The sequence below is a fragment of the Maylandia zebra genome, linkage group LG19, assembly GCF_041146795.1.
Source record: "Maylandia zebra isolate NMK-2024a linkage group LG19, Mzebra_GT3a, whole genome shotgun sequence".
Classification (NCBI taxonomy): Eukaryota; Metazoa; Chordata; class Actinopteri; order Cichliformes; family Cichlidae; genus Maylandia; species Maylandia zebra.
The window spans coordinates 4,944,616-4,970,532 of record NC_135185.1 but is presented as its reverse complement, the minus strand read 5'-3'; the positions used below and the strand labels follow the sequence as shown (position 1 = coordinate 4,970,532).

Genomic DNA, 25,917 nt, shown 5'->3' with positions numbered 1-25,917 from the left:
CAACACTCACACACTTGCCTTTGTTTCTTTCTTTTTTTAAACGTATGTGAACCCTCATTGATACAAAGCAACCTCAGCCTCATCCCTTAAAATGAGTCTAAGCCCTCAAATAGAAGTGATAACACCAAAGGGTCTTCATCGGCGTTGCGTCATTGTGTTCCTCGCAAAAATTCAAGCGCACGCACCCGTCGTCAAGGCTCGCACACATTTGAAGAATAAACGTACACAACTGCTACGTGCAAGCACATCTGTGCACACATTCCACACACGCGGTTGCATAAACACATATTTGCATACATGCATATGGATGTGCCCACATGACACGCACGCACACAGACACACACACCTGTCTTATTTTCAGAATCGGTTACTTCTAGCTGCAGCTATTGGAACCCGCTTCTTCACAATCAAGCAACCAAAGCTGGTAAAGCGATGATAGGACTGTTCTCTACTTTGTCATGTGTTATTTCAGTAGCCCTACTTACGCTGTCAAAACATATCAGTGACATCAGTGACAGAGATGGGAGTCAGCACAGCAAACAGAGCACACAAATGCTGCTGAGAAAAGAAAAGACAAGACAATGAGCACTGTCCAAGCTGTGTCATCAACACTCAACCATCACCCTTTAAAAAAACAACAACTTGTCTTAAATGGAAAGTTTCTAAAAAAAAATAGTGCATTAAAAACTTTAGTGTTTCTTATTTGTGTCATTTATGAACTGTTACAATATGGGATTCTCATAAAACATGGTAAACATTAAAGTGATGAGGTCAGTCAATATAAACCTTCCCAAGTTTCTGTTCAGACCTTTTGTTTGTGAGGGAGAAGAAAGCTAACTTTAAAAGCCTCTTCCTTAAACTTGTTTTTGGATACTGGATGAATTAAAGTGCTGCACCAATGCCCAGTAGATCATAAATAAAGTTTATTGTAAAATATTGAACCCCCACACAAAGCTGCTCTAGTAGAATCCAAAAAATACCGCAGGTGGGCGGGGCTTCTGCAGAAAAATATGATTTTTTTTTTTTATTATGTCATGCTAAGAGAAAAAAATGGAAAAATGAATAACAGATGGGAGATACGGGATAAACAGACAAATTAAAATCCATCCGCTCATTCATCGTTATAGGAAAAGCATAGGTAGAGAATTAAACTTGTTACAACTAACGCAGTGAGACCGCTAAGAAAGGCTGATTTATTTCCTTCAAAACAACTATTCTTGAGCCGATGTTGACCAGTTCAACAGATATACTTACTGGCTAAGGGGGTAGAGGTCAAAGCTTAGGATTTTCTGCCACCTGTAAACACACACAAATGGTTTTAGAAAGGGATAATTGGAAAATAACAAACCCTGGAATGAATGCAAGCTCTCATTTCACTGTCACAGCTTTTATTCTGGCTTCTTTTTTTGTGTTCCAGTTTGTTTTCATCTACATCTCTTTTTTCTTCCTCCTTCTGGCAAAACCTTTCCTTTATTCCTCTTCCCACTTTATTGTTTTATTTTCTGATCATCTGCCCCTCCTTTTTCTCTCCTATTTTGTCTTTTTTGTCCTTTGTCTCTCTTCTTTCTTTTAAAAAAACTCTATCTTTATCGCTTGTCTTCTTTTGTTTACTCTAACAAATAGGAAACAAAAAGGCTCAAATAACTCTGCCTGTGTTTTGGTAATTTACTCTCACACATGCTCTGAGATAGATCAGTAAGTGCTGCAACGTGTATATGAGCACACTCGCACATACAGAGACACACACAGATGAGGAGCACTTTGGCAATTACTCACGGTCTTTATGGCAAACATATGGGCTGCACGCACACACACAAACACAGAGGAGCACTCGTTCAAGACTACAAGACATGAACATGCATATCACATCAATGTAAAAATCCCGGTGTTGCCCAGTGCTGAGCATGTGCGCGCGCGCGCACACACACACACGCACACACCACCATCACCGGCAGATTGTGTTTGCATTAAAGTATATAAACACAGATACATATACACAAAGACAGGCATGTGTTTTAGCACACGCACACACGTAGAGGTGCTATTTGCATAAATTTGCATGTTCCTAGACAGATTTCCAAATCAGCATCTCCATATCCGTCCCTGCAGAACAGCATCCTGCACGCAGATCAACACACACACACACACACACATAAACACACACAGTATTTTCTTATCTAGATGCACTTATTTGTGCTGTATCTGTGGGTGTGTGCGCATGCTTATTTGTTGGTTTGTTTACACGTGTCGACTTTGTTGTGGTTGCCAGCAGCGCTAACGTTAGTGGCGGTTAGCTTCAATTAGAATTCCCGGCTCTTAATTGGCGCGTCTTGTTAAATAAAGCAAAAGCGGATGAAAAGGCATCGCTAATAGGACTTTGAAATGCTACACTGTTGATAGCATGTTAGCTAACTGACTCTGTGTTTGTGTGTGCGTGCCGGGGTTGATAGTCACACTTGCACTTTGTAGTTATTCGTGTGTGTTTGGGTGTATAATTGTGTGTGTTTGTGTCTTTCGTTGATTACTGCCGAGTAGAGCCAGGTTCTGTCTCGCTTCCCTTTGTCTTTATATCTCTCCAGTCTTTCTCTGACAAAATGTGTTTACATTTACAAGACCTTTAAGACATTTTAGAGGAAATGGAGCTGCTGAGTAGATTAGGATTGATGGCGGCGTTCTACACGCCTTTAAAGTCACAGGCAGAGAGTCTGTAAGAAGACTTAGGTGCTTGAATCCCTTGGCCATAGTTTTTTTTTCTTTTAAATATCTAAAAACTCCATGAAGTCATGAATTAAAATTCCAAAGGAGCAATAAGGAAGGCCCATTCAACAGCACTTCCTCACGAAACTCTACAACAGAGATGTCAAACTCATTTTACATCGTGGGCCACGTACTCTCCACTTTAATCTCAAGTGGGCCAAACCAGTAAAACTGCCTTTTTTTCTCAGTCAAAAAATGTATAACTACACATTTAACCCTGTTTGATGTAAGAAAAGAAGTGTTATTTCAGTAATACGACAGTTAAAAATCCAAAATCGATGCCCTCTTTTTCCAAAGCTGTCCAGTGGACCAGATCGAAGTCTTCCTCAGCTCATTCTGGCTCCTGGGCCTTATGTTTAACACCCGTGCTCTAGAAGGACCACGACAAAGTGTGTGAACTAGCAGCAGAGGTGGCATCTTTACATCTAATTACCCTTAAAATGTAACGTCAACAGGGCTACTTAAAGATATTCCATGAATATCCTGGAATGTCTTAAACATCCTTCAGGTGCATCCTACTTAGATTCCTATGACATAATGTGTGACCTGCCTAGCTACTTAACATAGTCACATCCCAAGAAAATTTGAAATTCAAATGCAAACTCAAGAGAGCTATAATGACCTTTACAGTATAACTATAAAATAATATTTTGGTGAGTGTGTTTTAATCAGTAGCTTGGAAAGCTGAAACTAGGAATAGTTGTCTTTTAAAACAAATTTAAAACATGGATAATTTGATGAGCAGTTCATGTTTTTTGTCTTTTTCTAAAGGCTCAGTAATTTCTCAAATCAGCCAGCTGACTGCTGGGGACTACTTTCAGTGGCAGATTATTTCACGTTTGACGTTCTAGCGAATATCTGGCCCTGGGGCAGCATGGTGGTACTAAATAAACTGCAGTCTGTGTATCTGTGGCAATAAAGGAACTGCTCACCCAGTCCAACAGTGGAGCTCACTTCATTTGTGTTTTAAAAAAATCATTTTTGCACAAAACAGTTCAATTGCAAAGATGAATAATAAGACATATCAGGCTTTGTATGCAGTATCTATTTGCAGGACTAACACATTGCTTGTTTTTCTTTTTCATGCTATTTTATGACAATCAACAACATCGAATATCTACTTTCATTATGCTTTACTTGACCAAAGTAAGTCATGTGAATATAGCTTTCAGGCGACAGGATTGGTCTTTTTTCTCTTTCTGTTTTTCCATTTCTCTGTCTCACACACATACTCACACACACTCTCTCTCTTTCTCTATATTGCTTTCTGTGCCACACATAAACACACACACAAACACACACAGCTCCAGGGCAGCAGTGGGTGGAGTGGAGTTGCTTTCCCAATTGAATATTTGGTCCAGCTGGCGTGTCTGTGTGTGTGTGTTTGTGTGTGTGTGTGACTATATGTGTGTTTTAGGGCGCGTGGAGCGAATAAGCACAGGTCTTTCCGGAACCCCGGGGAGATCAGTGAGGCAAGAGGACACTAACGCACACTCATGCACATGCACACACACAGACACACAGACACAAACACACATACGCACACACAGGCTGCTCTTTGTAAGGCGCTAAGAGATGGCGGCCAATGAAAGGCCTATTGATTGGGTCTGATGGGCGATCCAGGCCTTTGAATCCCATTACCAGAAGTAACACACTACTGGTGGCAACATAAGGGGAGGATATATATATATATATATATATATATATATATATATATATATATATATATATATATATATATATATATCTCGAGAGAGGGAGAGAGAGAAATGTCTGAGATTGTGTTCAAGTATAATGTGCAAGATTAACAGGCCACCACTTCAGAACATATTCATTTAGCTCGCCATCACCACTGAAGCATTGAAATAACAGCAAAACATCTGAAATCTTTCAGATAACAAACAACAAAAATATCAACCACAGTTGACTTTGAGGCTACCCCTATGCCTTCATCCACTTCAGCAGGAAGACGAGGATTAGCTGCTTGTAGTAAATGAAAAAAGAAGCAAACACCAATGAAAAAACAAATCTAAGACCACAGATTTCCTTGGCTGGACTGACAGTAGGGTGTTACTAATCATAATCATGGTGGTAAACAAAATAACCTGGAAGTAGTTGCACAGCAAATATGGGGACATGGCTCTGACAATGTCTGAACCATCTTCTGCGACCAGCTGGAGTGAGGGGAGGGAGATGGGACAAAAACACACTTTGAAGGCAGATCTGAAAAATGTACTGTAGCGTACTGTAGCCATGTAGGCTATTCTCAGTACGGGAAGGTACTATAGATGTGTAAAGCAACTAGCCATGAATATGCCTGTGAAGGTTCTCAGTCATCCAGGTCATTGTAGTCTAAGAAGCTCTTGACCTCTATATTGGGGAAACCAAAATGCCACTTCATGAACGCATGGCACAACATAGAAGAGCCAGCCGTCCTTTAGATGCCTGTCCATCTGCATCTAAAGGACAAAGGTCACTCTTTCGAGGATGCCAATGTTCACATTTTGGACAGAGAAGACAGATGAGGAATGAAAGAAGCCATCTACGTCCACTGTGAGCGACCATCTTTGAACGGAGGCGGTGGCTCACGACACCAACTGTCTACCATCTATAATCCAGTTTTGAGATCCCTCCCCAGACGTCTTAACGCCCACTCACATCTTGGGCCATCTGACCTCAGGAAATCACATAATAGGGTGGGGCCAGGTTTCACAATGAGCTCACCTGAAATCTTGGTTGACTGTGACCTACACCCGTTTTCACACCTTGGCTCGTATGATTAGGTAGAGGATCATCAGGGGGTCCATCATCCTTTTGGGGGGACACTCCCACAGGGCTTAATTGGAGATTATGTATCGGAATTTCAGGAACAGGACCACACCTCCAAACACGCTCACCGGTTGTCATCTACATAGGTTCCCCCAGTTCTGCAAGCTGCTCATTCTCGTTTACGTGCCCCTCCCTCCCTCCTTGTTCTCAATTCTTTAACTCCTTCATTTCTATTTAGTGCATGGGGATCTGCCAGGCCTGGGAGCCATTGCCAGTCCCCTTCGAGGCCTTCCCCAAACCACAGCTCAATTCATGTCAAAGCATTCACTTTTACCTACTAAAACGCTGTCAAACCTAAAATGAGAACGTGGGACCAGCTAGTTAAATCTGGGACTCTCCACCATTTGACCCTAGAACTGAAGAAGCTTCTCGGATGAGAGGTGAAATGTCTTCAAGCAACTTAAAGAAGTCCAGACGCTTTTCTTTCCAAGCTCTTTAGACAACTAGCCATGTAATTAACATAAATTCTGTGTTTTCCAATAGTCCAGAATACACTCTTTCTGTATTTACTGTTGTTGCTCCCACTGCAGACACATCTTATCGCTGACTGGACTGAACATTCTCAGGTGGTTTGTAGGGATGCATTTTGGTTCACTTGGAGTTCAGTTCGACACAGCGTATTTCTATATGTATCCAGTATCTTGTAGGTGTAGTATGAGAGTATGAAGAGAGGGGAGTAGAAGGAGGAGAAAGAGAGTTGGTAAAGAAAACCAGTGAGGGGCAAGAGGAGGGTATAGAGTGGGCTCAAGAAGAGATAACGATCGAGGGAGACTGAAGGCGGACAGGAGAGTGAGAAGAAGAGAAAAAGAAATATAGAGATTGAGATGAAGACAGGAAGAGGAACAAGCCGTATGAGGGAGGTAGGGAGAATAAAATAAAGGGAAGTAGCAAAAAAATGAAAGAGAGAAAGAAATGTAACACAGAATTGCATTTCATTGCTTAACATGAAAGAAGTGTGCAAGAAAATTCATATCTACAGAAAACAAAGGAGATTGTAGGCCTGGGTGAATAAACCCCCCCCCCCAGGGGATCCAGTCATACTGCTATAGTTTCTGTCAGCTCAGTATGAATGGAGACAATTTGATCATCATTATTAAAAAGACTCTTTGATCAGATCTTGTCTCATCAACCCAAGCCTGTCTGCTGTAAGTGTGTGTCTGATCAGTGCAGCTCAATACACCGTCTCAATGTCAAACCTCAATGTCATCTCAGCATCAGCACTGCACACCTCTTAGCGCCTCACTAATACGGCAGTGCTAAAAGCTAAATGATATTAGGTAGGCTTCTGAGGCCATCCTACTCTGTGCTTCAGGCTAATATGCTAATGCTAACAGGTAATCTGTTCATCCAGGCTTTGAAGCAGCTCACCTCTCAATTGCACAATGTGTATGTTAATCAGAGCGGGGAGTCATAACATATGAGGCCAACAGCCACAGCAGCTGAGAAGTCTCCAGATTCACCTTCTAACTTTTAAACTGCGATGCTGCTGATTTTGTATTGCTGTTATTCATTTTCTTATTTATTTTACTCTGTTTTGTTGTTTGTGACACGCACTTCATAAATAAACTTTACTTACTTATTTTTCTCACTCAACATAGATTGTCAGATGTCATTAACCAAAGATGCTGAACATGTGTTTGTGTGGTCTAAATATCCTTAAACAAAGAAGAAAGATTTTTAAAGCCATAATATCAAATAATTTGTTTGACAAGTAAAGTTAAATTCAAGTTAAATTGAAGTATTTATTAGCATCTGCGTCCACTTTCTGCACCAGCTTGATAACTTGTTTGTTAGCTTTCGCTGCTTTATCTCAACCTTCATTGCTGCTGGTGCGCAGTTATTAATTCCTGTTAATTTACTAAAAAGACACAAAGAAAGGCGGGAAGCAACAGATGGGAATTTACCATAGACAGTACCGTAATATCACTGATTGGTTTCTTAAGTCCCATTTCCAAACCTCAACATTTTCATTGCTACCATCTTGGTTTCAAACAAACTGTGACTAACTGTGAAACTGCTTGGTCACTGACTTGTCAATCACCAGTCATTACCCAAATAACATCCTATGGATAATTTGTTCTGAGAGTATGACCAAGAATTACAAAACAGATTCCATTTTTTATTCTGTATGACCCAGAGTCAGAGACTGCGGACATTAAATTCTTCAGTAAAATATTTACAGAGGTGAAGACAGAAAGTTGTTTTCCCAGACTTCCATAGGACACACAGCTGAGAGAGAGGGTGTGACAAAGGATGTGAACGCTAGGTGGCAAATGGTGGGAATCTTAGCAGGAACAAATCAGGGATACCAAGAGAAGGGAAGCTAAACTCAGTACAAACTGCCTAGGTAAAACAGGAAGTAAGTAACAAAAGAACACCTAACACAGAGATGGAGACTTAACGGGGGATGCAGGATTAAACTAAAGCTCAAAATAATACTACAAACAGGAACAAAACTAAAAATAACATATGAGAATATAAACACAGCAAAACTATTATGGGAATATCAACCCAAAAGAAAACTATTACAAGCAATAGAACCACCAAATATATTATATACAAGATTCACCACATCTGTTTTTATACTGTATGTAGCAATTACAAAAGTCCCCATCTATAGTGGTTTTTAGTAAAATATCACCGTTTTTTGATGGCTACTTCCTGCTGATAAAAGTCGAGGTTGAGATTTTCTGTATAGACAATCCTAGACATTGAGGTAGCTTTGATTTCTTTGAGGCGCAACACTCTTATCCCTCCTGACAATACACATTCCTGAAAACAAATAAATAAAATAAAACCTTTGAAAGAGTTCTCTCATGAAATTTGTCACAGCTAATGTGTCTTTTATTTTGTAATCCATAACTTTTACACACTCTCTTCTTTCTGTCAAAAAAGTAAGTCTTTATTTTCTTTACACTACTTCCCTCCTTTTCTCTATCTGTCTGTCTGTCTGTCTCTCTCTCTCTCACACACACACACACACACACACACACACACACACACACACACACACACACACACACACACACGCACACACACACACACACACACACACACATAAATACATACACACAGCCTCTTATTAAAGCCCGCTGTCTGACATGCATAAAAGCAGAGCTGCTCTGCATGCCTTATCATGGTGTGATTGATGGTTGGCTGTTCTACTCTTATCGATTCTATGCTCTCCATATATTAAACGGAGGAAACTGAGCCGAATCGCTTGTGGAATAAGGCGCTGAAATACGATCGCGCTCTGATAGCCTGGCTAATCTGCACAACCTAATTCATTCCTAACATCAGCCCAGCCCTATCCCAGAGACGCAGACAGTCACGCTGTGTTTTCTGTAGCGCTGATAGATGTATTTTATGTTTATTAGCTGTGAGGTATTTCACCAGCTTATCTGGAAATTAAGTGGGGCAGAGTGGCCGCTGAGTCTGTAAAATTACTCAATCAGCCGTGAGATTTGGAGTAATTTACAACGTTTGCAAGGCAGTAATGATTGCAGAAAGCAGACAGTCATGTTTTGTTTGGATAATGCTGATATATGAATGTGTTTTTGGGAGCACAGTGAGGAGATAGTATAGTTGATGGTTTGAGTTTTCCAAGAGATACTTTATTGTTTATCTGTGAAATGTAATATGTGCAGGACAGCTTCACCGCTATCTGCTCACATCCTTTTAAAGCCGGAGATGTGTGGTTTTTATACGACACAAAGAACTACACTAGTGTAAACCTGTGGCTAAAGCACGGAACTAACACATCCTGGGTTGAGGATTCAGTTTTTGGCACGTGATGATCCGACATTCACGTCAAGATATTTGGGAAACATCTGTATCAATCAAGGAGTTGGTTATTGAGGTGACACTGAATGATTTTATGATGAAGCTAATCCTCTTTTCCACATACATTGCTATAATCCTGTGAGAGGGTTAAAACACTTTATCCCATTTGTCTCAACTGTGTATATCCTACTCCATAAATATTGGTGGTGTGGCGGTCTGACCTTGTCATGTGTTGACTGATGCCACCACCCGCCCATCCCTCATGGCAGGACTGTCACAGGCTGAGTTCGCACTGTCTGCTATTTAGCAGGGTTTGCAATACAGTGTTTCCCACAGAACTAGATAATATTTGTGGCAACAGTGGGAGTTCACTCATATTTTCTTGAATGTTACCTCTAATACTATAGCTTATTATTTGTGATAATAAATAACTGATCAGATGTATCTTCAGTAAGTCTCCCAGTCTCAGAGTGAACTCTGATTCTGGACTGCAGTCCTGCTGAGTGGCACATGAACTCACTGCACATGAGTAGCCTTCCAGTTCGCAGCAGAGCTCTAGAGCAGACCAAGGACTTTCTGGAGAAACGGATGAAGGATTTCAAGTCCCACCAAAGTAACAACCTAGAGCCAGATTTACAACATTCACATTCACTTCTATGGGCAATTTAGAATCACTTATTAACCAAACCCACTAACTGAATGCCTTTTTGGACTTTGTCAGTTAAACCTGACACTTAATTGTATCTCAACCAGTTATTACTGCCATCACTGTTCTTTAAAGGGTTTTACACTCTTATCCTGTTTCTAACTATAATTTCATTGGACTGAAAAAACCCCACCACACAGTCTCTCAGTCCTCTTTCTCTCACCGTCTCTCTTTTTTGCTATGATTTAAAACTTTTGAGATAGATTTGCAAGACCTTTGCCATCTTGTGTCTTTTGTCCCAGTTTTATCCTATTTTAGCAACGTGTCTTTACCACAACCTGGAGAAGCAGCTTTAATGCACTGATCTTTCAGGATTTTTCCCCAATATATTGATGAGTATTGTTTCCATTTAATGCACACTACACTTCTTACTGTTATTTTTTATGTTGCATGAAAATCGTGTTTTCATTTTTGCACAGCATGTGCAGTGTACAAATTTCTCTTGAGATCAGGCTGATCGGACTGCATCACAAATACACACATACAAACATTTACACCGCGGGTGTGTGTGTCTCGAAAGCACTGTGTGTGTGTGTGTGTGTGTGTGTGTGTGTGTGTGTGTGTGTGTGAGTATGTGCGTGCAGCATTTCCCACTGCAGCACAGCAGGATGTCAGGAGTGGTTAAATTGTGAGGCCTCGGCACCTTGAGGCTGTCTCTCACACACACACACACACACACACACACACACCGTGTTTTCATATCTTTGTGGGGACATCTAATTGACATAATGCTTTCCCTAGCCGCTTACCCTGACCATCAAAAATGAATGCCTAACCCTAACCTTACCCTAACCTTACCATAACCATAATGAAATAATCCTGACACTAAAACCACATTTTGACTCTGAAAGATGCCTTCAAACTCGTGGGGACCGTGTTTTTGTCCCCATAAGTGTCACAGGCTGGGTCTCTGACCCAGCGCTCTGAGTTCATGTTTGTATTTGTCTCATTTTGTTATGTGATTTAGTTTGTGTTATTTCCTATCTGCCTTTAGTTTAGGCAGTTATTGTTCCTGGGTTTTCTATGTTTTGGGGTTTTGTATTTATTCATCACGTATTAGGTCTGTTAAGTTGTGTTGTCATGTTTAGTTTTAGTATTTCCTGTTTTATTTTGACAATGTCATGTGTTCTTTGTTCATTGTATTTAGCTTTCCTCTCCTGGTCCTGTCATTAGGTTTATGTCTGTCAGCTGTTCCCCCATGTGTCCCCACTTCCCCTGATCACCTCATGTCTGTATTTAAGCCTTTTGTTTTCTTCATGCCATTGTCGGTTCGTCTGTTTACCTCAGCCATAGTTCTAGTTTTCGTCTGTTAATTCCACGTTAGTCTTAGTCTGTTTATCTCACCAGAGTTACAGTTTTAGTCTTAGTCTTTGCCTGTTATTTTCCACCTCAGTTATAGTTATAGTTTTTTGGTCTTAGTACCCTTAGTGTTTTGCCAGTTTGTTTTGGTTTCCTGGTTTAACCCTGCCGTCATTTAAATAAAACCTCACCTTTCTGTTAAACCTTACTACTCCTCATCGTCATCTGCTTTTGGGTCCTGTTTCCACACACATCGGCGCACCCCGCCGTGACAATAAGGGCAGTTGGTCCCCACAAACATGGTAAACTTCCAATTTTTGGTCCCCGCAAACATATGTAAACACACACACACACATACACACACACACACACACACACACACACACGCACACACACACACACACACAAGCTTGTCTTTATCACTTCAAAAGACATTGACTTGCATTCTCTTCCTAAGGACAACTAACCATCACCTTAGCCTGTACCTCACGGTGTCCTATTATTAAACCAAGATTTCATACAAAAAATCTCACGGTTTACCTCATGTCAATGTTGCAACTTCCCAAAATGCAACAGTGTAAACACATTTATGAGTAACAAAATATGAGTAATACAACAGCACATATCCACACACACGCACACACACACACACACATACGCATCAGATCAAAAAAAGGCTATAATGGTGTTCAGAGACCTGACTGGAGTGTTTCCCAACATCGCCTCAGGCAGCTCTGTGCCTCCATCCATCCATCTATCCATCCATCCTTCTGTCCACCCATATCATAGCTTATTTTTTGCTTCTCTTTTATCCTCCCTTCTCTTTGTGTGTTTCCTGCTTACATTACCACAATTATGCTTTTTTTTCTTGTCTTTGTTAATCTGCTACCCTTCTCAGAGAGAAAATGATTTTCACAGTCAAGTGTTGTTTTTAAACCATGTTAATAAGAAAATGAAGTTTACTGCACAGTAGTAACCGTCACTCACAAGGTAGCCGCACCCAAAATTCTCTCCTATGTTGTTTGTTTTACTCAAAATAGCATCAGACATTGTAAAATGAATATCATGCCCTATTAGGTGATACTTAAAGCTAGCAATTTAGACTACAAACGCAGCAGAAACCAGAGGTGATATATCTAGTGAGGATTAGAAACATGAAACACTTCTTTTTACAATCACTGGAGTCGCCGCCCTGCTGGACTTTATAAAGAATGCAGGTTTGTTTTCATCTTGTCTGATGAACTCTCTGGATTCTGGTGATGATCTGCATCTGTTTCTCTATGTGTGTTTTAGAGTTTCAAGCTAAACGTGGACAGTCGCGCCGCTCTGAAGGAAAGCATAATGGAGGAAGGCAAAGCGCTGCTCACCATCATCACCTTCCACCATTCTGGTATTTTCTTGCACGTATTCATATTCTTTCACATATCAAATATGCACACACACACAATAACAGGATACACATTGAAACACACACACACAGGTGGCCATAATGGAGCCCCGACCCTATTCCATTCATTATTAATATTTGGATTAACAGAGCGACCTTCAGAGAGGAGACCTCATATGAATGTAGCCGAAAGAGAGACTGGGAGAGATAAAGACAAAGAATGAGATGAGTCGGGAGAAAAGACGAAGGAAAGAGAAAAAGAAAAGAAGAGCAGCAGGCAGGGGAAAGAAACATTGAGTATACAGTAACGGCGTATTTTTTCAGAATTTTTGAAGCTAAAGATGGAAAAGAGAGAACCGAGAAAGAGAGAAAGCTGTGTTGTTTTCAAATATCTGAGCAGTAATAGTGTGTTGGGATTTGGGAATATTTGTTGCTTACCAACTTGATAACATAACAGACTTACTAAGATGAATAATTACAAACTAAACAACTTGAACTACAGATTTCTGAAGAGGTTTTGATGAAAATGGTCCGATGATGGGGATTGTTCTGCCACTCATGTATCAGATTTCTAGAAAATCAAAATGTGCAGAGATAATTGATCTCTAATGAACATCCCAGCAGAACTCAGTTATTCAGGGCCAGATTTCCAGGGAAGACAGAGAAGAGTGGCGTACACTCTGTGGAATAACCAGACTACAGTCACCACGAGCACATGAGTGATAAATTTGACTGATTATGGTTTGGTCATTTGCATCACTTTTTGATGTTATTATGCAACCGTATATCTGGAGACTTTCCTGAGGGACCTCTAGTTTGTAGCAAAATTAGAGACTCGAATCATCATTCAGCCAAGACAATAAAACCCATGATTTTAATGCCATTTGTCACCTCGTTAGCATGCAGCCTATCTGCAGCCTACAACACAGGAAAAAAAGCTTAAAGATTAAGGATACCAACAGGCCTATGGGTGGAAACTGGGATTTAGCCCAAGGGAAGTGAAATCTATCACTATATACACTAGAAAATATTCATGACTTCCAGGAATTAGAATTTGTATACCTTTGTAAAGTCTGAATAACGATAAAAACCTGCCTTTGCGTCATTTTCATTGCCACTATCCTTGTTCTTATACTTTCTGAAAAGCGTAAATGAATGTAGTCACTAATGACCTATGTTTTGTAGGGGTGTTTCAAAGGTAACCCATCGATTTAATGGATAATTAGCGTTTATTTCAACCTGGCTTAGTTCCCATTATCGTACACACTTTGCACTCTGCGACTCTGTTGTACAGATTCGTATCAGAGCAGCTGTTGCAAGATACCTGCAGCACTCAAAAAATGTCATTTTCTGAGCCACAAAAGCCACATTAAAAGGAAAACGCTCCAGGCCGAAATAAGCCGGAATTATCCTTTAAGGATGAAAATAAAAGTATGACGTTACATTCACTTAACATAATGTGGATTTAAAAGTTTTTTAAAAGATATTGTGGTCTTAGAAAAGCTCTTCTTTAGTCAGATAGAGGAATGGAATTATGGGTATCATTTTTCTCACCGTAACTATCCCAAGTCTCTCTTTCTCTCTTTCATTATTATCCTCTCCCTGTTTGTCTTTCTCTGTGTTATCCATGGCTCTCTCTCATTTTTTCAATTTTATCCCTATGTCTGTCACCCTCCAGGTCTGAAGGATATCCTCCATATGGTTTCCAGCCAATGGGATCAGCTCCAGCGGCAGATCCGGCGCCAGCATAGCTGGATGCTCCGCGCCCTCCGCTGCATCCAGGCCCGCCTCCTCTATACCAACCAGTTACACGAGCCCTTCACAGCCCCAGGGGACCCGTCAGCCAATTGGCTGCCTTCTTGCCCAGCAGACGGCCTCAAGGTAAAAATAGCAGCGGTGGTTTTTATTTTCTGTTTAGCTTCGAAGCTTTCGGTTATTCTGCTCATCTGCTTATTGTTTGTTTTTTATTCCTTGATTCATATCCCTCCATTTCCTCCCTGGTTGATCCCTATTATCCCTCTGTCTTACTGTCTCTCTCTCTCACACACACAGACACACACAGTTGGACTCAGTTGCTCAGTGTATAAATTTCATTTTTATTTCCTGGCAGTCCCAAAATTTGGATCTTAACTGTGCAAAAAAAAGCTGCCTGAAGCCTACATCAGTATCTTGTCAAAATAGAATACTGAAAACTTTTCATATATATTTTACACTTCAAACTCTTTATCTGACCTTTAGTACCTTCATTCTTGTCCATCTGCTCAGACTTTAACTTTCTTCTACCTTTATCACATTTTTTCCTTGTTTTTCTTCCCTCCTGTACGCGTCTACCTTCAGCTGTTTTATCCCATTTTCTTGCTGTGTTTATAAAATTTTTTTTCCTTGATTAAGTTTATTACTCATTTCTGCTCTGGATATATCCTTTTGTAAACAGGTCCTTCCCTTCTTCCCTCTTTCCAACCTGTTGGGCTTTCATTTCCCTTCCTTTGATCCATTTTCATTCTTTCCTCATTCTCATTGAATCACTTTCATCTTGTTTTATTTTCTGTATTTCTCTTCCGTATTTCTCTCTCCTTCTCTTTCTCCTGCTCCCCTCCTTCTTCTCCTGCAAACCTGACTCTGGTTGTTTTCAGATTGTTTAGTTGCAATTAGAGCTGCAGCAGGCTGATCACTGTGATCAGTCAACAGTGACAGCCATTAGCCAGCTACCACCTCTGTGTGCGTGCGTGTTTTGTGTACATCTTATAGTGAAAGTGTAATTTTGTATGTATGCGTATCAGTGTTTTCCTGTGTATGTGTGTGTGTGTGTGTCCATTAGCTGCTTGGCCACAGCACATTAACAGTCCATTCATTATCTGTGTGAATCTCTCTCTGCACTTAATGCTTTGATCCGTAAAACCCCCAAACAACAAACTAAGGTGTGAACCCACTGAATTATTACTGTTCGCTGCTTCAGAGCACAAACACACACAAGGCATGTCAGCATCACAGGTTTCCCATACTTCTGTGATATTTTAAATTATTCAGTGTGTGTCTGTTCTGGGCAGGTGAACAATGAACCCAAACTAACCGATGTACAAATCCTGCAAGATCCTCCATCTGTAGGAGACAATCTGACTTCCAGTGTTGTAACCAGTGGTGCTTTTAACTCTTTCTGGTCGACTGTCCGCCCACAAAACAACATTTGTGCCAGTGTAGAACCTATAGTCATGTGCTAAAATGAGCAGCTACATAGAGAGGTGTATGTGCTTTGGATTGGGTGAAACCATACACTATATATAAAAGATAAAAGTTGCCAGAGTGATGTCATTCTTTGGGTTTTTTTTAAGGATTTCATCATATTTAGCAACAGAGTGGAGTGCTACCTTTGCAAAAAAACAAGCCCCTAGCATTAGCTGACTAATGCTAGGGGCTTGTTTTTTTGCTCTAAAAATATACAGGCAAATCAACCAGGCACACATAAATTCTAATTAATATAAATATATAAATACACTGGAATTGCATTCACAGTATGGATTGCTATAATAATAAGAAATGTATATTATTTGTCACTTAATATCATTAAAATTATAACTTAAGCCTCAATAATGTTGAAAGAAAGACACAAGAAATAGAAAGTGGATTTTGCATAAAATATGAAAAATGATTACTAAAAAGTCCAATGAGAGTCCTGAGAGAGAGCTAACAAGAACATTTGTTACAAACACAAATGAAGGTAAAATGGCAAACTGACAAACAAGCTGAAGCAAAACCAGACTCAATCTCAACAAAGGGGGGCCTAAAAGACAAAGTGGGAACAAACATTAATTAAATTAACTAAAAGCTAAAGAAACAGCAGCTAGTGACTTCTACTTAAAATGAATTATATTTCACGATTTATTTTGGGGTGGGGGGAGACAAGCTTAAATCATGTGGCGAGCATTTGAAGGCAAGTAAAAGCCAAGTTTAAAGTGAACCTTATCTACTGGTACAAAGGATGAAACCTGGACCTGAGCCCAGGTCAAGAACAAAGTTATTCAATGCAAGTTGGAGTTGAGTTTAAAATGATTCAAACCCCTTCTTATTCAGGAGGAGTCCAGTTTACAAGTTTTTTGACTAAGTTGCAGTTCATTGAAGCCAGGCCTAAGTTTATTCTCAGAACATTCAACTCAAGTCTAGACTAGGGTCAAGTTAACAGCGAAAACAGTGAATTCTTCCCAAGTCAAACACGAATGAAGACTCGTTAAAATAATGAAGTCAATTTTATGGAATCATCAAGACCTCATCAAATTAATAAGTTCATTAACAGCAGAATTTCAACCAGTATTTTCATGGTATACAGATGTATTTTTTAGCCCTGTTAGGTAAATCTCATATAAAGTATGTAGACAGCTCCAGGTAATATCTTAAGACGTTAGAGACAGAGTTTTGTCTGTTGGTCCTCAAAATAACTCAGTAGCAAGCCTCATATCTGGTGATACCTAAAAGGAAAACGATGATTCTTGCAAGATTGATGAGTTTGTGTAGTGCATTCAGCAGATACTTTCCTCAAAGCTATGAGATCTATCAAACATGTTCAGTTCTGAGCAAACAGCACACGCGAGTGGATATTGCACTTTAAGACTGTATTGTATTTTGATGTATATTTTAACAAGAAAATAAGACCATCATAGACAACACCTGAGCTCTTTCCGGTGCGTTCCAGTGTGTTGCTGTTCTTGTTGACCGGCTTTCGGGAATGTTTAAAAGTCACATTGTAGTAGAGTAGATATCTCCAAAGTTAGCTACAAGTAGATCTCAAAGTTAATGACCACATATTTTTAATGTTATGCTGTATATACCTGTGATCAGGAAGCACAGCAATGTGAGCGCAGAGGGATTCAGTAGCTTGCTCAGTGCATTTAATGTTATGGATAATTGGTAACATTTCACTTTTTTTTTTATTATCACAAGTCACATGAATTCAGCACCATCAGACAGCTTGATAATGTGCAGGAAATAAGAAATAATCTAGCTTTACTGTGTGTTCATTATCTGCCAGTGCTCTTTAATGACAATCAGATGCATGGCCTAATTACTGCTACACACACATGTGCATGTGTGTGTGTGTGTTTTGAGGGAACAAGGTCAACCAAGGGCATTTTGTTTACATGCTTGCATGCATCTGTGTTTATGGGCCTTGGTAAAAAAGAATGATACAATGACCAAGGGCAGAGGGTAGGTAGATGCACTGCAGTTCATTTGTTGTGCATGTTTTCAGAGCAGTAGTGGCCATGAGTATTTATTAGTGTCTACATGTGTGTGTGTGTGTGTGTGTGAGAGAGAGAGAGAGAGGGAGTTTAAATGAACGTAACCTTGACTAAAGGGCAAAATAAAGGGCAAATTGGAATAAATTTATCAAATTATGAAGCCTTGTACAATATTTATAACCAGCGGATTCACTATTCATTACAAAAGATTAAATACCAACTTGTATCAATAATTCATCCTCTTAATCTTCATTTTTAGTGCAATTAAGAGCAGAGGCAAATGACATATTTCACACCCGGCTCGAGATGGTTAGCATGCAATTTAGTGACTGTGACTGCTTCTCTGTGGGCTGCTGGTGCCTCTGCAGCTGGATATGTCATATAATTAGACACATTTATCTAAATGCATTATCATCTGCAGCAAATAGTGACAGCACTCATAATATTCCTTAACTTTTTGTAACAGTTTTTCTAAAAGAAGAAATATAGAAATCTGGTCATGAGCCAACAACTTAAACGTAAAAATAACCTGTAACATAATTTGAGGGTGAAATACCCCTCTGTTCTTATTCCCTGGATGTGTGAGCTTTGGTTTTGCACTTGGTGTCACTTTGTTTTCACTGTGCTGCTTAGTTTTAATTTCTTATTTGGTATTTCATGAGGTTTAAGCACCAAACGTGGGTTAAAATATCCCCCTTCACAGAATTAACATTACATGTTGACAAATTGTGGTAAAGGGTACAGAGTGACAAGTGACCCCATCAAATGCATGTATAATGCGCTATTATACATTATGTACAATACTGTGTGATTAGGACTTCATAGTGGCTATATAGGATACAACCAAGTCAATGAGCAGTGCATTAACAAAAGGTAACTGGTTTTGTTTCCAGTGTACAAATGCTGGTGCTTTCCAGTGCTGAACTTATATTATTAGCATTCAACCATTTATATTAACATAGGAGCATTTCATATGAACACAGTTTGCCTTTTTGTGGCAAATATTAAAGTGGCTTTGGTGCCATTTCATTTTTAGTTGTAAGTTCAAAAAATAATCGACTAAATGCTGAAAAACTCAGCTATGATCTCTGCCATGTAATCAAAACACAAACAGAAAGATTTCACCATGTTTACCATGCTCTGTTGAAATAAAAAAAAAAAAAAGTCAGATTCATGGCAGCTTTACCATTTTTCTCAAGTAAGCTTGATCACTTAAGACTGACTTGCTTCTTAGGCAGCTGATATAAGTTGCATTGCACTTTTGGAAACTTGAAGGTTTATATTTTTGCTTTAGCGTCATTCATTCTGTCAAATTTCAATTTCTGACTCAGAGCATTTTGTCCTTGTTCGCTCCCCCTCTATTAATTCTTAGCTGATATGGTCGCCGTAGCAACTACAGGTGTGGTGTGAGGTCATAAAATTAGGCTGAGCCTTAACAAGCCTCCGAAGACTAATAGCGCATGTGTGTGTGTCTCTTGGTGCTCATAAGAGCTTGTTGTTATTGATGGAAACATATGTCGCTGACAAGGTTGAAGACTTTTTTGTCTTTCCGTGGTGCGATTTTTATTTATTCTGCTTTTGACTTTCATGCTCTTTCTTTTCATCAATGAAAGATAGAAAATAATGACTTTCCCCCCAATTTTCCATCCCTTCATTATCCCTTACCATTCCATTGTCCGTCTGTCCTTCCATCCATAAGTCTCGATATCTGTCTCTCCTCTGATTTCCTCTCAGTTTAAATCCCTGCAGACCTTTACATTGACACAACCTTCTTTGACTCATGATGTCTTTCCTTGTACCGTTCTTTCACTCAAGCTCCATCTTTGCCTTCATCATCCAGCTCTGTCCCTTCCCTCGCCTCCCTCTCTCTGTCCGTTCATCTAGAGAGGGGTGATTCATATAAATGTCAGGAAATATCAGAGCCGGGGTGGTTGGATTAGGCAGCAAGTGGAAGATACACTGATACCAGCAAATATAACGCCGCGACAGGACGGCCAACACCGGGGATTAGGACTCACACACACACACACACAAGCAGAGACACCGCGCAGCGAAACGGTTGTGTGTGTCATATGACAGTATTGCGTTATGTGACTTTGTCAGTGTGTCGCTGCATTTTAAAGATTTGTTGTACATGTGCGAAGAGTGTTTTGTTGCATATTGAAGATGAAGGCAAGGGTTGCGTGTGTGTTTTGGCAGGGGTGGGTGAACATGGAAAAAGAGAGCGCGCACGCACGACAGACATAGAAAGGTGTTTAATACGAGTGTGAAAGCAGTGTAATATTTAACAGCTTAGCAGGATTTGTCTGTCACATTACAGGGGATTGTACCGAGTCTGCTAACACACACACTTACACAGACACACAAACGTGCGCGTGTTGAAAAGGTGAATGGATGTTTTCGGTGACAGCTGCTGAATCTGGATCTTTTTCTCTGGAGTTTCATCACTCAAATATTATAAAACTGCCACCATGTTTAGACAGCGTATTACAAATGTGGGGGGATATTTGACAAGAACAAAGTATGAACATGATGGAGTGGAAGATGGAGGAACTTTCTCTCAGTAAATCTAAAGTTTGAAAGGAAATTTCTCAAAAACAAAACATTATAACATTAATCTGTTTAATTAATTTTAATGGAATAAATGAAGATTTATGTCGCTCTTTATAGAAATTCACAGAAATCCAAAAGTAAATGGAATATATAATGAAATAAAACAGGTGAGGATATTTAGTTACACTAACTCTAATGGGTTACATAACCATCAGTTTACCACAATCCTAAAAGCACCACATAGTGACTAACATTAACCATCTCAGTATAATGCAGTGTTCTGCTGTGAAAAACTTTGATCCTGGTGAATGTTTGAAATGTTCCATCAATCCTGTTACTGTTGCACACTAAGTACACCCCAAGGAATAAAAACAGCACTCTCCCATTTGTAGGGCAGCGAAGAGCTTGTGAACCACTACAAAAACACTGGCATTGATCCGCGACGTTCTTTTGACACACAAAGTCAACTGTATAAGATACATGCAGTGACTTAGATATATGCAAAAAGAGGTATAATAAACAGTACACTGGCTGTTAGATCAATAAATATTACATTGCTTAAAGCAGGTCAGCGCCTAACTGTGTGAAACAGCCATACATCTAACAGCCTACTAACCCTAACCCTAGAGGTTCAGACTTAAAATTAATTTGAATAAAAATTTGTCTTAAATACGTATTTTCCCATATGTTTCATCTGCTCCAGGTGCATGCTTGAAATATACACTTTGCTCAAATGCTGCATATACATCAAATTCATCTTTCACGTGTCAGGAACATGCCAATTTCCACCGAGGGGTTCGGAGGGGTTGGTGTGAGTTTGAGGTGTGTCATGGATGGTGCGTTGTAAGGAAGTTGATTTGTTGACATTAGACCAACCCCTCATGTCCAAAGGCTAGTCCCTTTGGACATGAGGGGAAACAAATCCTATTAGAGAGCTGAACCTGACACCTGGCTATCCACCTGTTCCCCCCCCCCCCTTTCCCCAAGAACACAATTTTTTTTCTCATGTTTCAGTTTTAAACACAAGTATAGTGTATAAATGTGTATGAAAGTTTGTGTGTGTAAGAGTGAGAAATTTACAGGTAAAACTGCTAAGTGGCCTCTGTAGGTGGCTCCTCACAGAGTATGAGCTGTGTAAAAAAACGTGTGTGTGTGTGTGTGTGTGTAAAGCACTTGTACATTTGTGACTGTGACTGTTGGCACTTGTATGGTGACTCTGAATGTGTATGTATGTGTGTGTGTGTCTTATCAGTGTGGCTGGTGGAGACAGCTTGTTGGCCCCAGGCCTCCATTTCACCCTACAGACCACACAGAGAAGGACGGGGGGAGGAGAGGAAGGGAGAGAGTGAGAGAAGGGGGGAGGGGAATACAGCGAGTAGGTAGTGAAAGAAGAATGAAACAAGGTGGGGTCAGATGAAGAGTCAGTCTGTTGCCTTACAGACGGGTAGCAGATGAAAGACGGGAAAAAAAACCCAACCAAACTCTGACTTTGAAGAGGTGAAATATTCAGTAGAGATTTAGCATCCACTATTTCCAACTCTGTCGTTTGTAACACACCTTACAACATAAAATGACTTTACCAAGCACAAATTTGTTACCATAAAAATGGATCTGAAGGATAAAAGGCCTCAGTTCAACATGTCCATATGTAACATGAGTCAAAGCAAGTGAAAAACGAATGGGTGAAGATTGTCACGGATGTCAAGCAGTGATATGCTCGAGAGCAGAGCTCCACCTGAAATGAGAAATGGTAATTTATTGCAGAGCTCAAATTCCTATAAATACCAGGATTCAAAATTTAGCTATAATTTAGTCGTTTTAGCAAATGCAAGAAAAGCAGGAGGAGCTGAAACAGAGAAATGGAACTCCTTTTGTTTAAGTTATTTCTGAAATCAGAGCATTGAACACCGCAGAGTATTTTTGAAACTGAGGAGTGAAGAAGTCACATGGAGAGGAAAGGGGGCTAAAGTAAGGATAAGAAGAAGCAGAAGAAAAGATCGCGGGCAGTGGAGGAGGTGTTGGAGGAGTGGAGGTGATAGAGATCCAGGTTTGGTTGACTCTGAGCATGGAGACTGAAGCGTCCTGAACATGCAGAGTGGCTCATCTCCCCCTCTGAGTGATTTAAATATTGACCTCAGGTTATTACGAGCTTTTTAAATCAAATTACCGAGTGTTGGACTCCTGCCTGATACCTGATATAGCCAATCAGACGGCTTGTCCCGCTCCCGGAGCTCCACCACACAGCACTTTACATAAATTAAGATTAAAGTTAGGAAGTTTGGGAGTTAGTTTAACCACGCAGTGACACTATATCAAGATAGTTTGTGTTAAAAAAAAATCTCAGTGTTGGTGTTAATCCCTGGTTGAAGATCTGCAAAGCTGCATTTCCAGGTCATTTGAAAGCGATAAAACTTGGCGCTTAAACCTGGAGGGTTTTCATGTTACACAGCAAGCAAGTTTCACACCAACAACACTGTAGGTTGTTAAAAATGAATAAAAAGATGAAAATGTGCTGGATTAGGGATACAGTGTCCTCCATAATGTTCGAGACACTGACACATTTTTTGTAGATTCACCTCTGTACACGTCCACAGAGGACTGTAAACCAAACAATCGAAATGTGACTGAAGTGCAGGCTTTCAGCTTTAATTCAATGGGTTTTCCCAAAAAATAGCATGAACTGTTTAAAAATTGCAGCCATGTTTATACACACTCTCCTATTTTCAGAGGTTCATAATTGACTGGAAGGGCTAACGTAAATTTAAATATTTAATGCTTACAAATCATGGACATCACAACATGTTGTGTTTCCTCCCTTGAGTTGCTAAACTCTCACTGAAGCCACCTTGAGTTGCTCCACTTGTTTGTGGGTCTTTCTTTCAGTAGCCAAAAACATGCTCTTTGGGGTTGAAATCATGTGACTGATTGGTCATTGAAGATGATCCCATTTTTTTCCTTGTTACACTTTTGGGTTGCATTATGCTTTGGGTCATTATCCATCTGCCCCAGCTGTCACTGGGGCAGGCTCCAGCCCCCCGTGACCCTGAACTGGATAAGAATAAAATAGATGGAGGGATGCTTTATAGGGTTGAGGATAGATATCACAGAATTATACCAGACAACAAAAGTATTACTAAAGGAAAGCATACCTACTCTAAATACAGCAACTTAAATTTCGCAACATATAAGACAACAAATATCCTTCTAAATTTAAAAATAAAAACTGAAAAACGTTATTGTGAACTTTAATTAGTTACATTTAAAACATTTCCTGATGTTTTGACCTTCATGTATAAGTTAAAGCTGATCCTTGTCTAGAGCGAAACTTTCTGTTCGCGTTGATACAACGTGCTATGGACCTTTTCCGGTTTTGTAATCCCTCATTAAGTGCGTATGTATTCACGATGAATTCATGATGATGTTTTGTATAAATCACACATCTGTTTTCCGGTTCTTAAACTCTTAGAAACTTTGACTTTCCCCTGCTGTCGTCCTCACATAGAGCCACTCGTGAAGCCAATTGAGTATAAATGACGTTATAATTGATGCTTTAGTCAAATAAAGTTGAACACGCTGAAGTTCTTAAAACTGTTTTCTGACCTTTTTGCATCAAAGCCTGCGTGATATTGAAAGCTAATTTTGTTAATTATCACCAATAATCTGCCGCAGCTCATGGAAATGACTGAAATCAGCCTAAATTAATGCTCCTCCAAACACATACGGTCAGTGAATCCACCGTTTTTTTCTTTTTTAATCCAAAAGTTGTTGAGACACAAAGTAAAAAGTGTCTCACACGCCCCTGCTCTCCTCCCTCCCACCTGCAACGTCTATAACAGCTAAATGAAATATGCAAATAATCGCCGCCGATCCCAATAAGAAATAATTAACGCTGTCTGCTCTCTGTGGCAGCAGGTATTAGCATGCCAAAGCACTCCAAAATGTAATTTATAAAGTGAGTTTAAAAAAACACCAAGCTCTTTCTGTGTCTTTGCCAACGGCAATCTGACGTTTCTAATGCACTCTGAGAGAGGGAATAAATTGATAGTGGTGGCACAGGGCTTTTTCTGTTTTAATTTTCCATTCCTGATATTTCTCAAATATTTAATTATGGGGATGGTAAAAGTGAATATGTAAAGTGGGTGTTATTTTTTTTCCTTTTTTTTTTGAAGCTACAGATGGTTTGTGTCATATTACCTTGTTAAACACGGATATGGCGGTGCTGATTATTAGAGGAAGTAGTTGAGTTTGATGAAAGTTGAAGGAAAAGCGGTGGCAGCGTTGGGCAGAGCAGTTGGTTAACGAGCCAACGCCTGGAGAGCGGAGAAATGAGTTTGCTTCCTTCAGCTCGACTCTGGTTGGTGGAAAATTTAAAAAAAGAAGAAGAAGTTTGGGATTTTCACCTCCAGCTTTCTCTTAGTGGTGGGAGGTGAATTCTTTCACCATACATGTGTGCGTTTTCTTTAATGTAAAAGTTTATTTCTTTAGAAAAAAATAAGGTTGATCCATTCATCCAGATTGACATGAGGAGCATTAATTACATCAGTGACTTTGCATACTCGTAATAAGGAGTAATCCGGGGCTTTATTCATCTGTTTGTAGAAATAACTGTGGAAAAATCTTTTCAGCAAGCGTAAGTAAATGCAAGGACAACGTTATGAACACAAAGAAGCCTGACTTGCAGAGAAAAGGTGGAGGCCAGTGCGGAGGAAGCATTTAAAACTAGGAACCAGGAGTTTGAGCCTCATGTACATATGCAACAGAATTAACTGACGGTGTATTTTAGCAGAGATTGGGAAACCAAGGCCCTCCTCGGTCAGGCACAGAAAGACCCGCATAACAGAATTAGGAAGTAGCTCTTACGAATGTTCAGGTGAGTGAATGAGACACTTACTGTGAGTCCAGATTATTCATTGTCATGTTTTTTGAATACGAAGGTATCATTCTTAATAGTTTCTACTAATTTGTAAAACTTTGTTGATGGAAAAACGAATGAAGACCAGACAGAAACACATTTTTCCCCCAAACTAAGAGCCCTGAAATGTTTTTTTCTTTGAGTAAAATTGGATGGTGATTTGATCTCTACTGAGCAGTTGAGACGTAAAAACCTCCTGTCTCCTACTGCTTTGGGTATTTTCCAGCTGATTGAAAAGATGCTCTGAAACAGTGGACGCTATTTATTTTTCATTAAGGAACGTTGGCAGAGGAATTCTGCTCTGATGAAAAACCAGACACGTTTTCAAACACCCACACTCCACTCGCGCACACACAGACACACAAACACATGTTTCGTGGACACGTAAACTTACACATGAGTATAAATTGACGCATCTATTGCAGATACACGCAAAACAGACACAAAAACACAAACACTCATG

At 39.9% G+C, this 25,917-nt stretch overlaps 1 protein-coding gene across 1 annotated transcript in view; it reads left to right on the top strand.

Annotated features, from left to right (window-relative positions):
* The window catches only part of akap6 (A kinase (PRKA) anchor protein 6), a 236,893-nt gene that overhangs the window by 64,502 nt on the left and 146,474 nt on the right, over window positions 1-25,917 (top strand). Inside the window, exons 12-13 of the mRNA XM_004554667.3 lie at window positions 12,668-12,764; window positions 14,440-14,642. Of these exons, the coding sequence (XP_004554724.1) occupies window positions 12,668-12,764; window positions 14,440-14,642 (300 nt within the window). The remainder of the gene's footprint in view (window positions 1-12,667; window positions 12,765-14,439; window positions 14,643-25,917) is intronic.